Genomic DNA, 16004 nt, shown 5'->3' on the forward strand with positions numbered 1-16004 from the left:
AAACAGTCGGGTGGGAGTTCCTAAAAAGGAGCGGGCAGATGGAGCGGGGAGGTCACTGTGTCTTTGTCGAAATTATTAGGCAGCTCCTTCCTCACATTTGCTTCCCTTCTGTGGTGGCTGCTCGCTGCCCTGGGCTTGCATCCCCCCCCCCCTCCCACGCCACCCCAGGGGAGACATCGGCTTTTGTCCCCTCTGTTTGACTGGGCGCTCTTCATGAAGTGGAGAGGCTAATCAGCGACCGCGCGACTATTCACCAATTGCCACTGTACCGTATTTGTCACGATTGTTAGCGCGCAGGCCCTCAGTGGGCACTCAAGGCCCTCAAGTGTGCTCCTATTTGCTAACAAATATTGACTCCTGGCCTCCAATGAAGCCTTGGCTTGCATCCTGATGGGCCCGGGATGCAATTAAACCAACATTTGTTGAGCACTTACTTGCTTTAAACGCAGTCTCAAGCTACACACAAAGCCGTGAAAAACATTTGGACCGTTGCTTCGGTTTGGGCACCGTTCCGCACTTTGGATTAAGCAGCTCGCAAAAAAAAATGTTCTTTCAAAAACAAAACTGCAGAATGACGAGGGAACGCAGAGTGCCAAGAGTCGATATTGGCCATGGGAGTGGAAAGCAGAGAAACGAGCGTCTTCACAGCGGCGAGGAGGTTGGCCTACGCTGTTAACTTTAAAGTACTCAAGGGGTCACAGTAGGATTGAAGCAATAAAAGGCCATTATTTGTTAAAGAGGCTGTCAGGCAACATGGTTTGCTTTGCTAAATTACCATTTTGCACACCGATGAGGACATTTTATTGGGGTGACACACCGCACGAGGTATTGCGCATGAAGTGTACTCTGCACAACGGTGGTGGGAAGTATGCAAGTATTTCAATTTATGTACATTTTTCAGTGTTATTTTTCAGATGATTTTTTTACTTCTACTTCCTATGTTTGAAAACAGATAACTACTTTTTGTGCTCATTACTTTCAAAATAGGTTTGTTGCATTTTTTTCAACCTCAGCAAATGCAAAGTTAAGCGAGATCTTGACTGATTGAGTTCTTGGGGTCTTATTAATCAGAATCAGAAATCCCTTTATTGTCATTGTACTCAAGTGTGCAACGAGATTAGAGAGCTCCCCTCTCCAGTGCAATAATTCAGATAGATATATAAATTAGATAAATAAGAGAATAGTTAGTGCAATAAGCGGATTAAACAGGGACCGCATTGACATGGAGGCACGTGAATGATGACAACAGATTCACAGAAGTGAGATATTCCCCCACCCAAGACCTTAAATTGTTTTTTTTTTTTTTTGTTGTTTTTTTTGGGGGTGAACGTGTTATCTAAAGCCTTAAAAAAAAAGGGCTTCTGTTTATTTTTTTTGCAATGCTACAAATTCAACATTTGCCCATTTTGACTTTTTTACAGCCTATAAAATATCGTGAGATGCTGTTGTGCTTAATAATTTGGAACAGTGGACTTTGAGTTATTCATTGTATTCATTTCTTGTAAAAATTCTGTGATCATTTCGCGATTTGTTCAATAAGATTTTAAATAAACTCTCAAGGCTGGTGACTTAAATTGTAGTGACTGACATTTGCCTCAACTATTCATGATAATTTGAGTAAAATGTACTTTCATAAAAATTAGGAACACTGTGTATATAATTGACTTTTTACTTTTGTACTTTTTCCAGAATTCTTACGGTAGTGCATAATTTGAATCAGTATTTCTACTTTTACTAAAGTATTTTTTTTTTTACACATTTCTACTTTTACTCAAGCAGAGTTTATGATTACTTTTGCATCCTCAGGTGATTCCGTGAAGGAAGTTGCGCCGAGACACTGACTGTGATCAACACTGTCACCAGCTGTGAGGCCATGTTTAAGTAAGCTTGCCCGCCACTGTGCCTTTCCCTGCATTTCCACTTAATTAGCGTCATTTATTGAGTTTCTCAGCATGTATGTTTTGGAGAGACGCCACTGACGGCTAAAGGGAAATTTGTTTAAGGAAAATGAAATCATACCGTATACGCTACGACTTTAGGTCTACCGCATACTGCGTATAATGTGACGATGCAAAATGCTCCGCTTATTTGTACAAGAATTTATTACAAATTCTTTAACCCAAAAAAATACACTATCGGGATTTCTTTTAAAAAATGGTTTATTTTGAATGAAATGAATATGCCTTAAACACTTTTTTTTTCGCTGCATGAAATGTGTTGCACTTTTTTGGACTGTGTTTGTCAAATTAATGTGGCTTTACAATAGTCTAATTCAAACAATACAATGGAATCTTCGGATGCACCAATATTCATACTAAGACCAATATTTTACATCTGTACTCACATCGAGGTTTGACATAAATGCTCCAATACGATCGGCGAGTACTCAAATATAAGTACTCCTACTCTGTCTCAAAAATAATGATATGCAACCCTAGTGAAATGCCTCACATCAAACGGCACTGCTGACATAAATGTTTTAAATTATAAATAAATGATTTTAAAAAAAAATTTTTAAAATTGCAAGTCGCAAGAACGAGATGAGATTTTCGCACATCTCGCAATTGCCATTTTTTGTGCTGCATGAAGCGTTTTGCCCCATCATGTAAAAAATGTAACACATTTGCACAAATTGGTGCAAGTGCAATTATGTCATGGAAGCCGGGCAACGTTATCCAAAAACTTTGCTTTAAAAAAATCTAATAAAAAATGAAAAAGCTCACAACAGTAGGAAATATATTTTTTATGTATAAGTGTGTGTAAATAATATTCATTGTCAAAAGATTTGAAAATAAAGCAACTGTGATGTCAGTGAAACAATATCTTACAAAATAAAGATGTCCATTACGGTTGAAGTTTTCAGAAAACAGCTCCTTAAACCACTGTAAGATGACAAGTGGCAAAAAAAAAAAAAAAACGGACAAACGTGCATTTTAAGAAGTGAAGTTTTCACACCATGCACACAGTACATCCCTTGTCATCAAAGACAAGGGTGTGTACACAGTTTATTGTTTTTACAAATAACATCTTTTTACACTTTTGGTACTCCAAAATAAATACAAATTTGACTATGGGACGGATTATTTCTATTTTCATAGTTTCACGGAAAAGTATATTGTAAGCAGGCAGCGCGGTGGTCAAGTGGTGAGCATGTGTGCCTCACAGTCGAGAGGATCTGGGCTTGACTCTCGGTTCTGGCAATGTGGGTTTCCCCCAGGTACTCTGGACTTCGTCCCACATCCCAAAAACATGCGTGTTGCCAACTCTAAATTGTTCATAGGTGTGAATATCAGCCTGAATAGTTTTTTTTTTTTGTGTGCGCTGTGATTGGCTGCTCTCCCGCCACCCTAATGAGGTTGACTACTACATTCATGTAATCACATGTTGAAGGGTATTCTGTTTCATTGCGTTCTCGCCGCATATATTTTTCATCCACACCCCTCCGCTGACATGTATCTGTATAGACGTGCATTTATAATGTAGCAAAACTGACGAGAAGGACAAAACTCTCCTCGGCGAATGTGCTTTATTTTAATTCCACGCGGGCCAAACAGCATTGAATTCTGGTTTCACGCTGTGTGAGGAGATGAGCGCCTCTGACAGCTCTAGTAGGCATTGTTCACGTTTCATAAGTTGGACCACGCTGTGCTGGCGTAGCGTTCTTAGTATTCTCGCTCGAAACATCTCCGAGAGTCCTGTCAACAGATCCAGACGGGCCTGTCAGCGCCATCTTTTCAGGCGAGCTGTCAGCAGCAGCTTTATATCAGACTTCTTAGGGACGAGGGCAAGAAACACAAACAAGCCCTGCGGGGCGAGGAGGGGTGGGTGTGTGGAGGGGCCGGGCAACACAATGCATTCTTATCCACATTCCGAATAACAAGAATCCGAAAAACCCAACATGAACTCTTCTGAATTTCTAGTCTGAATGATGAAGATTTTTTTTTTTTTTTTTTTTTGTGTGTGTTTTGCGTAAAAATGTCTGGAAGCGATTCCTGCAGGCGTGACTAAACTAGTCCTGCCGTGACTCGTGCACTTTATGTTGTATTCTCCCCCTGCGCCCCCTCAAGATAATGAGGCACGCACGCGTCGCCTTCATGACAGGAGTGTAACCACATTACCTTGGAGCACTGCTTGTGATTCTGGCACCACACCAAGGATCCGTTGTTCTGTGGAGAAAAGTAGCACCTGTCATCACACCGCATGGACTTATTAAAAGATTCAAATGCACTCACAATATTGCTGTCACAATTAACACATTCTTTAAGGCGCGGTCGCCCAAACAGGGAATCTGGGCCAAGAAAGATTCGGTTTTACTGTCTAGTAAAATATTGTAGGTTGCAAGTGATGGGCATCCGGCAGTCACATTATTTTATTTTTTTGTAGTCCAACAGCTGGATGGGTGAATGGATAGATAATAACACGGTTTCCTATGAATTTGCATGGAGGCGACCAACTTCTAGCCTAGCCTGTAAACTGGCCTACGACTAAAATAGTGGGACCTCCACTTATGAGTGACCTGATTTATGACTTTTTTGGAGATACAAATTATTGCTCTTTTTGTCTTGAGTTTGGATTTACTATCACTAAACGGTAAAGGGAACAACAAGCGATATATGTACTGAACAAAAAAAAAGGTCAACTGCTTGCGTCAAGCCGTTTACTGCAGTTTCCAAATGATCTTTAAACACACAACAAACAACTTTACTTTGTGTATTTTTTCAAACCACGTAGCTTTCTAAAGACTCTTAGCTCAATGCTAACACAAAATAAAAAACATCATAGATGGGCTAACAAAATTAGCATTTATGTTTCGGTACCTTTTAAGCAACTGATTTTGACAAACTGTTGACAGACACTTCACAGGCATATATTCTTGATCCTCTGTGAAAAATGACTACATGCAGCTTACTGAGTCACTTAGTTGAGAAACTATTATTATACTACTATTAATATATTGCGATAACATTATTATAAATATCCGTATTACAGTGTTATCAGTTGTTTTTTCGTTATAATTAAACTCAAGTCAAGGCATCTCTTGTATATGATTTGTATTTTTTTAAAATGTATATCACCTGTTCAAAAAAATCAGTATTTATACATTCTTATTATACATACATTATTCTCAAAAGATTGATTTCTCAGAAAATATTAGTTTTTCTTGAACAATGTGACTTAGATTTTGCCTGTTTTGCCAGATTTTTTTTTCCTACAAAGAATAAGAAAAACCAAACTAAACAAGGCTTATGACATCTAATTAAAGCCATGCCGTGCTTTAAGTCATAGCCTTTTGTGATTGACTCCCAAGCGACACACACACAAAAGAGGCGCTTTGAGTGTGTGTAACTCAAGCAGAAAAGTGGGGTCAGCACTCCAGTTCCCCGCAGGGCAAGCCTCTGGTCAGTTTCAGCCCAACGAGGCGACCTTAGCTCTTCTCATGAGCCGTTTGATCTCTCAACAGACGTCCCCGAGGTCACTGAGGCGGGAACTGATGTCAGCATGCCTGCGAGGGCTGCAGATACCGACCATTTCCCCCTAATTGCGCTGGAAGTGCCACCTTGCGCTCGCAACTGTGGGGGACCAACATTTGCTCACAGTGTTTCGCTGTCTGTGAAAAATATGCGGAGCCATCGAGTGAGAGAGCAGCGGGTCATTTCCTGACTTCTATCACTGTGAGGAATGATGCTGTCACTCTCAGCCGTCTTAATTGCGTTTGGGTGGCGAGTGCAAAAGAGGCTTCAGATGAAGTGGTCAGCTGATGGAACACATGAAAGCGAAGAAAATAATGAGTGGAGGGGGGAAAAAAAACAAACATGTTTTTGTCCTTGCCGGATGGTAAACAGGCGGCGTAAGAGGATTTGCGGATGCATACGTTGACTCGATATTAGCGCAAAGCAGATTGAGAGCAGCAAGGGTTTTAGGTCACGCTTGTGGACACTTGAATGCATGTTTGTGCCGAGTCCCCTTCTTATCTCACGGCAGCGGGTCCGTGCAAACTCGCAAGATTCATCTGAGGGGAAAAAAAAAACATGATGGTGTGCAAGCCAAGCCACACAAGAAGACACGCGGGGGAAATGCAAGGCTTTTTATGCAGCTGCCGCAATTTATTGTTTTGGTTTCCAAAATTACATTTGCAAGGCACAAATGCAAAACAGTGCAGCTCTACAATACCAATCATCAGCATATCGTTAAATTAATGACACACTCAAAACCCGAGAATGATTATCTCCCCACAGGAGACTTTGATGGGTCAAAACACAAAATTATAAATCATAGAATACAGACAAACTACATTCACACTTGCATTCACACAGAATTTAACAACAGGTTTCTGACTCCAGTCCTCGAGGGCCACCATCCTGCATGTTTTGCCTGTTTCCCTCATTCAACACATCTGATTCAAATGTTCACAATCGTTCTCGGGCTCCTGCAGAGCTTGATGATGAGCTGATCATTTGAATCAGGTGTGTTGGAAGAGGGAAATATTCCAAACATGCAGGATAGTGGCCCTCGAGGACCGGAGTTAGACACTTGTGCTCAGCAATTCAACTTTTTAATATATTTGATAACGTCTATGAATGGAGCTAATCAGTTTACACCGGTCCTGACGTACGACAAAGGCGGTTCGCAGCGATCTTAATTGGGTAAGGCAGTGCTTCTCAATTATTTTCTGTCACGCCCCCCTCGCAAGAAGAAAACAATTAGTGACCACTCACCACCACACACTCTAAGCCGCAACTATTAATAATAGCATTTTCTTTGCAAAACAAACCTACACCGAAGAGTTAATACTCGCTAGACACAATGGGCAATGAGAGCGCCACTGCCAACTACTGGAGTGGATGTGCAATTACACTTTATTGTAGTACCGCGGGGAAAAAAAGCATGTTCACCGGGATCACACGCGCCCCCCCTCGCATCGCAACGCGCCGCCGTAAGGGCTGGTCATTTCACCGTCATGTGTTCTATTAATACAAGTTACTTTTCTGCATCATGGTAAAAGCTCTAAGTCCGCGTGTTGACACCTCATTAAACACTTTTCAGACGTATTAAGTTTGTTCTCATGCGTTGGTTTGATAAGATCCGCAAGAACGGGCATGTCAGGTCATAATTCTTTTGCCATGTAACACAAGGTCATTTGATTTATTGTTCAAATAGAATTCCGTGACTTTAAACCCAACTGCCTTATCTACGTCTTATTTGATAAAGCGCGGGAATAGGCCATAAAAAACACGATGAAAAATTTGGGATTGAAGTCGTTCATTCCAGTTAATACCCTGGATCGGAGGTTCACTTGTGGACGCTTCCGATGCTGTGGGATTCAGCCAGACTTGAGGGGGTCGGCCGGCATAAAGTCTGCTCAAGTTCAATGTAAAGTTCAAAGCCGTTTCCCACAATATAATCCAGAAGAAAAAAAAAAAATCCCATGAGACCTTTGGGGAGAACTTATCATTAAAGAGTTTTAATTTGACATCCAGTTCCAGTAAGTGCTGAGCTTTTAGAGTCAAGGGTACTGGTCGAATGGCTTCAAAGGAATTTGCGATTGTACGATGGGGTCTCCAGAGAATCTCGTTCACAAAAAAGAAACTGCAGATAAGAATGAAAAATGTATGAGTGAAAGCGGCAAGGAAATGAGGAATCTTCTTTTCATGGAGTAAAAATGAGCACCAGCTTGACCGGGGCATACATCAGCTGCTGTTGTGCGTAATGGAAGATTCTGTTTGGCCGAGCGTTGATTAAAAAGTGAATTATTCCTCGCTAGTGCCTCATTCTGTTTGGTAAGGGATGATTAAATCGCTCTGGCGTTCGCTATCTTATGAGGAATGATCAATACAACCGTTTCAATCTGCTGTTGGTGGCAACCTGTAAATAAGACCTTGACTTGTAGGACTGGCGGCAAACACCTCCGGTGGTAATTTATTAAGCCTGTCATGACTCGACAGCACTTCCAAACTCATTAATTCTTTTTTTTTTTTCTGACGGCTTCCCTCGTCCATCAATAAAACATTGACGGCCACATCCACGGATGCACAGAGCATCTAATTTGGTTCTGTGACAGCATCCCTGAAGCAGGGAAGCTCGGCAGGATGTTGCCCCAGCTGTCCAGGCCCTGACCCCACCATGTCAGGGACCGACGGGGAATAATTATAGGTCAGGACTTCATCGCCCTGACTCACCGTGACATTCCTCCGCAGTATGAACATTACGCAGCCGTGACGACTGTCAAGGACCCCAACCAATGAATGTTTTCCAGATATCCTCCGATGTGATTTGGGAGGGGGGCGGGGGGGGGTCAAGGAGACGGAGGCCCAGGCGGCGGTTGAAGCCCGGTGCTTTGTTTCTGGCGCTGGTGGACTCGTGTAAACAGCACATTTATCACAGCGGTACACGGCAGCGCTTTGTCAGCTGAGATGTCGGAGCAGGTGGCCAGGGGCGTGTTGTATTGTCTAGACAACTGAGGAACATGGACAAAACCTCTTTTATCTCCAGGTTCTACCTTTTGAGAAACGGTTGGCTTTTGTTCCCTGAATGGTTCTCACTTTACACGGGAAGGCGGTTATTTTAATAGGATTTATGTTATTAGGTGTTAGACTTCAGATTCTTTGCAGGGATTTGAGGACGGACTTGTGAGGAAAGTGGTGTCCAATGTGTCCTTTGTCTTCCTTACTGGGTCAACACCAAAATAACACACTTAAAGGCACATATGCTGCACCGAAATTTCGGAACTGAGGGGCTTTGAAGTACTTGAAGGTTTGGCTACCTTATTACCCAGCAGTAGAGATGTCTTATTGTATTGAATTATTCAACGAAGCTTCCATCTGTCGTATCTCAAGCAATGGTTTCTTTGGTCTTGCCGAAGATAAAGACCATATTTTGTGGGAATCAGTTCGCTAGATCCTTTGAATATCATCATAATTAACCACTTCAAATTTGGGTCCTTGGCTCCAACCAAGGCTACAGATCACATTTCAATCAAATGCATTTAGAAATTCTGATAAAGTACATGCTAAAAAAGACAAAGAGATCTGATAAAATACATAATAATAAATAAAATTCCATTTAAAATGATCCCCATCCTTGGCTCTCTCATAGAAAGCCTTTGCACAACTTTTTTTTAGTAACATCCATGTCTTCAAAGATCATCCCGATCTTTACTGCAGATCTACAACACAATCAATAGTTTTATCGGTTTGTCCGTAAATCACAACCAAGAAGCGTCACAACTAATCTCATTAAAAGCCATTTGACCTTTTTTTCCAGAAACGGCAACATTAAATACATGACCCAGTTTCACGCTGTTTATGTCGAACTCAATCAGAACAAAATCTATTCATCTGGAGTTTTAACAAAACAACACACCAAAATCCATTCACAATGTCAGAATCATCTCAAGTTCTTAAAAATAATCGCAATCCACTTTGCTTGAACTTAATCAGTTTGTCCTTCAGAGCAAATTTCATTTAAATATATTCTCAACGATTTGAGAAATATCTGCACATAAAAAAAAAAAATAATTGTCGAAAGTTAACAAATTTGTCCTTGAATCAGATCAAAGAAGCTCCAGTACTCGTACATACCAAATGTTAAAGATAATGATCCACAGTGTGGAGCCAAGACATGATCAGAAGCTTTTACATTTGTCCTTGGGTCCGGACAAACATCCATTAAAATCTGTTGACAATTTACTAAGCTGAAAAAAAAAAAAGTTTGTTTCACACTGCGGAACACAATCAAACATTAATCAGTTGGTCCTGTGATTCATCACACTCTAAGTAGCTGCAGACCAAATGTCATTGAAATCCTTTCACAACTCTTTGATTTTCATGTTTTTAAAAAAAAAAAAATGCAGATCAGAAGACAATCGCCTTTGTTACATCTCCAATTTTTCAGGAATACGTGTGCAATCTAACACAAAACAAAGCGAACGGAACTAAACTGTCAAGATGACTCTCAGTAAAGAAAGAATGATTAAACCCTGGAAAGACATTTCGTCAATGAAAATTAACAAGTAATTCATTTCATTTTTAGTTGTCTCCAGTAAGAATGAAGCGTCACTGTCCTGTCGAGTAGTATTTAAGTGTGACTCCGATTTACAGTCGCAAGTGCCACGCTTTAAAAGCACTTACGGGGGGGGGGGGGGCGGGTGCTGAACAACATAGACCCCCCATTCATCCGCTGTCGTCAGCCATGAAGTCCCCCGCACGCGAGACGAGCCCTGGTGGAGGTCTGATTTCCACTTTTACATCAAAGGAGCAAACAAGAGCTAATAGTTCTTTCCGATGTGTTTTGACTTCTTTCACTTAAAGAAATAAAACAGTTAATTGAATGTGTCAGGCTTTTTTTTTTTTTACGGCTTTAACAAGAGCTTGACTGGACACTCCTTGTTTTTTTTATTTTTACTTTTCACATAAATAATCCACGACAAGACTTGACGCTTTCAAAAAGCCCACTTAGCGCATGCCTCCCAGCTTGCTCTCAAATATTTTTGGCTAATATTTACAGACGACACGGGCGTTGCCCCACTCTCACTTATACCGGGGGTGACAAGCTCCCCTAATGTGGAGAGACGTGTCAATAAATCTGCTCGTCGCGACCGCTATGACATCACTCGCTCGTCTACAACCCTGGCAAGCGATGGGGCAAAGAAGCGCATTCGAAACTTCGTTCTGACATTTAAGGCGATTCAGATCTTACCACATTAGAAAAAAAAAAAATGGGTTCCTCACTGACATCTGCAAATGCTAAATCCTCCAAGTGTCAATCCAGTGAAGATGATTCAGAGAATGAAAAACAGATCTTTAAATTACATGTGTAATATCTCACTCAGGTCAAGCAGAACGAGTGACATGTTCTATAGATTAACAATAATATTAAACGACGCTGATTGTGCTTTTTTTTTTAAATCACGATTTAAAACAGTTTTCAGGTTACTTTGTAAAGGATCGCTGCCATTTTTGGGTGAAAATACACAAATGATAAAGAATTAGCGCGCACTTAATATCCACTTGTCACCCTTTGATTCTAATTATTCGGGTTTGGGGAGAGGTTCCATTCCTTGCAAATACTAACTTACATTTGAATGAGGACGAGTTCGGAGATCTTTTGACTTTGACATCATATTGTTGCAGTGGAGGACAACCTCAAATTTAGGAGCCTTGCTACCAAGTAATAAGCAAAGCTTTTAAAAAAAAAATAGCCAGATAAAAGATGTACTTGGTTGTTCCATCTAATAGACTGCACAAAACCGAGTTCTTCAGTTGCTTTACAGTGTTCGATGCTCGCTGTCACGTATCGAGTGACCCTCCAAATTAAGAGCTTAGTCATTAGAATGTCAGTCGGTGCTTCTTGCACGCTTGTTAACGTAATGAGATCCCGTGCCGTTGGGAATCGGATCCGCCTGCAGTTTGTGCCGACTCTTGCAACAACGCTACGCGGCAGCTTAGCACGTTTAGCGCAAATCGGGTGCCAGCGTTTAGCAGGGAGGTGACCTCCCTGCAAGAAAGACAGCGGTGGCCCTCCGCACAGCTATGTTTGTTGGCATTTATTGGGGAGTAGAGGGCAAGGGGTTGGAGGGGGCAAGCGCCATGTGTTTTTGCAGCTGACTAGACCCTGAACAACACCCAACACACACACACACACATACACACACACATACCAGTTCCACATGAAAGGAGTGTGCATTAGACAGTTGCATATTATCAATACTGACCCTCTATTTTTAGACGGGCATGTGCTACTTTGCTTATCCTAAAATGCACTGAAGGCCCCTAAGCATTTGAGTTTTGATTCTAAAAATTGTCGTAAAGGTATAGTCATCATGGATGACGCGACGCAAGACATCAGCACATCGTACCACACCTCACTTTGCTTTTTCATTTGTCGTTATTCCAAAAGAAAACCATCTCGACCGAGGCTGCGAAGAAGCAACCAGGATTGCATTCAAAGCACTCAGACACAGTGTTGGCAACGAGCAATTTTTGGGGACTGTATTTGGCGACATTTCCGATCCGTCAGTAATTATTTTTCAACAGAAAAGGCGAATCTATCAAGTTTTTTTGTGCCGTTATTGGAATCTTCTGGAGATTTTGAGACTCCTCCAGAGCAGAATATCTTCTCTCCTCTGCGTCTAGACTGCAAATGGGTAAAGTCACAACTTTAGCCCATTTAAGGACACATATTCAGAAATAGGCAAAATATAAAAGAGTTACTTCATGTTTTTTTATATATCACGCTTGATTCCAATGCCACGAAATCAAAATTGTTTGAAAGTTTTTTTAATTAGAAACATATGGCACTATAGTATTTTACTTTATCAAAATGTACAGTAATAACTAGAGCTGCAAAGAACGATTATTTTAATAATCGCTTAATCTGTCAATTATTTTGTCGTTTTAATTTCGTTTTAAAGTTTTAATTCCCACCCTTTTATTAAAAAAAACTGACTTAAAATTGACAGCGTGGAAAATGTATATGCATAAATTATCTAATATTCTAATATTCAGTTCCTGATTCGGCCGTAATGTCAGAAAATTGGCAAAAATGTTGATTATCAAAATATGTATTGATTAATTTCCACCGCACCTCTATTAATAACAGAATTTATTATGTTGTAAAGAATTTGTGCATCATGATTAATTTATTGTCCTCCCTCTTGTGTGTACAACTTGGTGACTCTGCAGTAGTGTAATACACGGAGAGTCACACCTGCTCAGTAAGTTGCTCTAATGGTCGTTTTTTGCAGTGTAAAAAGAATACATGCCTTTAAGTATTGATATGTTGCTTGTCAACATGTGTTGCTACACTGTTTGTGTTCAAATATCGGCTGCTTAAAGGTTTCTAACACTGTGACATCTATACAAGTTCTGTTAGCCCATCTATGGTGTTATGCAGTGTGTAGGCTTGGCTAGCAAACTAAGGCAAATACAAACCACTTGAAGTCTTTTTTGGAAGAATTGTTGACTACATGCCAGACTGCTGCTTGTTGCAAACTGATATGAGCTGAGAAGATAAATCGTCCGGACATCGTCATTCGGGTCACTCACAAATCACTTAGGGTGGGGACAGATTGGCCTAGAAACAAATATTTTTAATTATTTCCAAATCGGAAGTGGACCCGTGTCCTGGAATGACTGGCGTTGGACCCAAGAGGTTCTACTGTTGAATATTTGCAGTGCACAAGGGGGAAGATCCTCCATCAGCCGTCGGAGCGTTGAGCCAGCTGGTGGCTGATTTAATGTTGTAACTTTGCAAACCCAAGGCAGCCATTAAAAAAATAACTTGGACAACCCCGCGAACAAATTCTCGACATTTCTCGCCAAGTTGCGCTTTAATAAGAAACACAGTGTCCTCTGGATGTGCACCACAGCTTGTTTTTCTCTCTCTCTCCTTATTACTCAAGTGACTCCTTCACTCTATGTGTATATTATCCCGCATTTAGAACCACTGCCACTTGTCCAATTAGCGCTTTCAAAGTGACACCGAGACAAAAGCCTTGACCTCTTGATTAATTAGTCCTCATTACAAATGTGCCCAGGTCCGGCCACTCTTTCACGACAATGGCGTAACTTGGACGGGGGGGGCCTTACAAATGCAAATGATTCGAGCATAAAGAAGAGGCGAGCCTGACGGACAGACAACTGAAGGATCAGCGGCCGCTTCTTTTCTCCGCCATCCCGGGAGAGAACAGTGAGTCCGCCGGAGTGTGAAAAACAACTTGTGACACCACACACTGACTCATGCGCAGAATGCAGCTACTTTGCACCGGCGTCCCTCTGCGGGAGCCGCAGACTAGTGACAGCATCCCCCCTGTGAATATACAAGACAAGGGAGGGGGCATTGGTTGGTTCGTGCATGGGTTGTCTCACAAAATTTTTGGGAGGCGCTGACGTCAACTTTTATTTTCTTCAAAGAGTCCTTTTCCCATTTGTATTGATAGAAATAAAACAAAACAAGCATCCAATGAATTTAGGCTGAACAACAGCAGTTGCTCATATTTGGGCTTGTGACCCAAAATAGGCGGCCAGTTGGGATGCTCATCAAGTGGGTACACAAGTTCATTGCAAAAGGCTTTTTCATTCACGTTTGTCATGAATGTCTTCGATCTTTGGTGTTTGTCCCCATTCATTAATGTATAATAAAGGTCAAGATGCAATGCATGATATATTTGCCCAAGTTTGGGTTTTTCCTCATTCGTGACTTGGGTCTTGGGTGGAAAGGTGTGAGGAGATTGTATAGAATTTGGAGAAAATTTAAATTTGAGAAACTATTCTTAAACAAAATCAGTATATTATGTCAATGTTAAAGGCAATGCGTGACAAAAAGAAAATCTAAAATAACCCAATTTGATGCAACCTTTTGAGTTATTTTGTTCAAAAAGACACAATTTTGGAGGTTGTTTTGTGCAAAATGACCACTTTGGTTTTTTTTTTTTAATTACATCAAATTGACCCAAATGGTGAATCTGTACCATTTTGACCAAAATTGGGTTATTTTTGACCCAACTGTTTTTAGTTTGTTTTTATGACTTGGAGAAGGTAGACAAAACTGGATTCAGTAGCCTTAGCTTCTCAATCTAGTGGGGAAAAATGTGAATTTATAATGTCGATATTATGACAATACATGATATATTTCCCCATGTTAGCAATTTTCTTTTTTGTAGATTGGGTCTTGAAAAAGTTGAAAAAAAATTAAATAGAATTTAAATTTCAGAAACCTTTTTTCATAAGTAACAATACTAGACGCTTCAGCAAGGTGTCGCTATCCAATAAAAACCATGTGTATGAAATTTTTGAGTATCGTCAAGAAATAAAAAAAAATGCTGACTCAATGTAAATCAATATTGTGCTACTAAATTCAAGTTTCCATATTTGTAAATTGGCCAGAAAAGGTTTGAGAACCCCTGATTTATGAGTCATAATACTTGCCATCTAAACACATTTTCCAAGGAAATGTGTTTCGTGAGTCCAAAAATCAAACAAAAGTGAAGACAATATCCTGCATGTTGAATGAAATTGCCATCTGAAGTTTGTGCCATTGGTAAATTGGGGTCTTGAGTGGAAAAAAGTTTGAGAAAAATGATGAGCTGGTGTACTCCGCCTCTCGCACAGAGTCAGCTGGACACACTCCAACTCGATAGATGGATAGAGAGAATTTTTAGAAATCTAGATATGGGCATGTTAGTGCTGTCCTGAGAGAAGCATCATCCAAAGTTGTTTCCAAAAATCAAAGAAAAGCGATTTGAATTGCTTAGGGTTAATTGATTGATTATAGAATCTGTTTGCGATTGAATTCAGTGCACGAGTAGTTAATGGGAGTTTTGCAGCAACTGTGAAAAAATGAAATGAATGGCTCAATTTAACTTTGCAAGTGCGCCCATGCGTTCTACACTTGGCGTGGACGTGCTTTTAATTTACCACACGCGCGAGTGAGTACCTGCGAGTGCTTGAAGAAGGCGGAGATGCGCGTGATGTGCAGGCTGAGACATCGCGAAGCGCACCGGGCTCGGTACACGCTGGACGCCGCCGCCGCCGCGGGAAATGAGTCGTCCTGCCTCCTCGCTTCCGCGACGCCGCTCCGCGTACTCGCCAGCGCCGTAATCCACACGCACAGGGCCGCGCACGCCCGCAGCCTCCCAGGGAACATGGTGGTGGTGCTCGCTGCTCCGCCGTACACGAGACGCGCTCCGCTGTGCTCCACTCGCCGCTGCTTGTTTTTAATCCCTCCGCGGTTCGCGCAGTACTGACGCGCAAGGCTGCGAGCCGGGAAACTAAAAAAGAGAAACTTCAATTTACACGCTGGGGAGGAGAGGGGAGGAGAGGGCGAGGGGGGCGGGGTCGCAGGCTGGCGAGTCCCGTGATTGGTGGGCCAAGTGGTGATTGACAAGCACGAGGAGCGTGGGGCAGGTGGATTGCTGACATCGCATAGCACGGATTTGGCAAATGGCAATACAGTTTATCCCAGTATACTCGCGGTTCGGCATTTGCGAATTTATCTCTTTGCTGATT

General features: G+C 41.4%; 1 protein-coding gene across 1 annotated transcript in view; it reads right to left on the reverse strand.

The window, feature by feature from the left end:
- Nucleotides 1–15773, reverse strand: part of LOC148323441 (anosmin-1) — a 77996-nt gene extending 62223 nt beyond the window's left edge. The window contains exons 1-2 of the mRNA XM_088315436.1: nt 15433–15773; nt 4119–4166 (exon numbers count right to left, since the gene is read on the reverse strand). Of these exons, the coding sequence (XP_088171562.1) occupies nt 4119–4166; nt 15433–15642 (258 nt within the window). The 5' untranslated portion in view covers nt 15643–15773. The remainder of the gene's footprint in view (nt 1–4118; nt 4167–15432) is intronic.
- Between the last annotated feature and the right edge of the window lie 231 nt (nt 15774–16004).

Source organism: Idiotropiscis lumnitzeri, chromosome 14 (assembly GCF_059441095.1).
Source record: "Idiotropiscis lumnitzeri isolate Australia: NSW breed Sydney's pygmy pipehorse chromosome 14, RoL_Ilum_1.0, whole genome shotgun sequence".
In the NCBI taxonomy this organism is placed as follows: Eukaryota; Metazoa; Chordata; class Actinopteri; order Syngnathiformes; family Syngnathidae; genus Idiotropiscis; species Idiotropiscis lumnitzeri.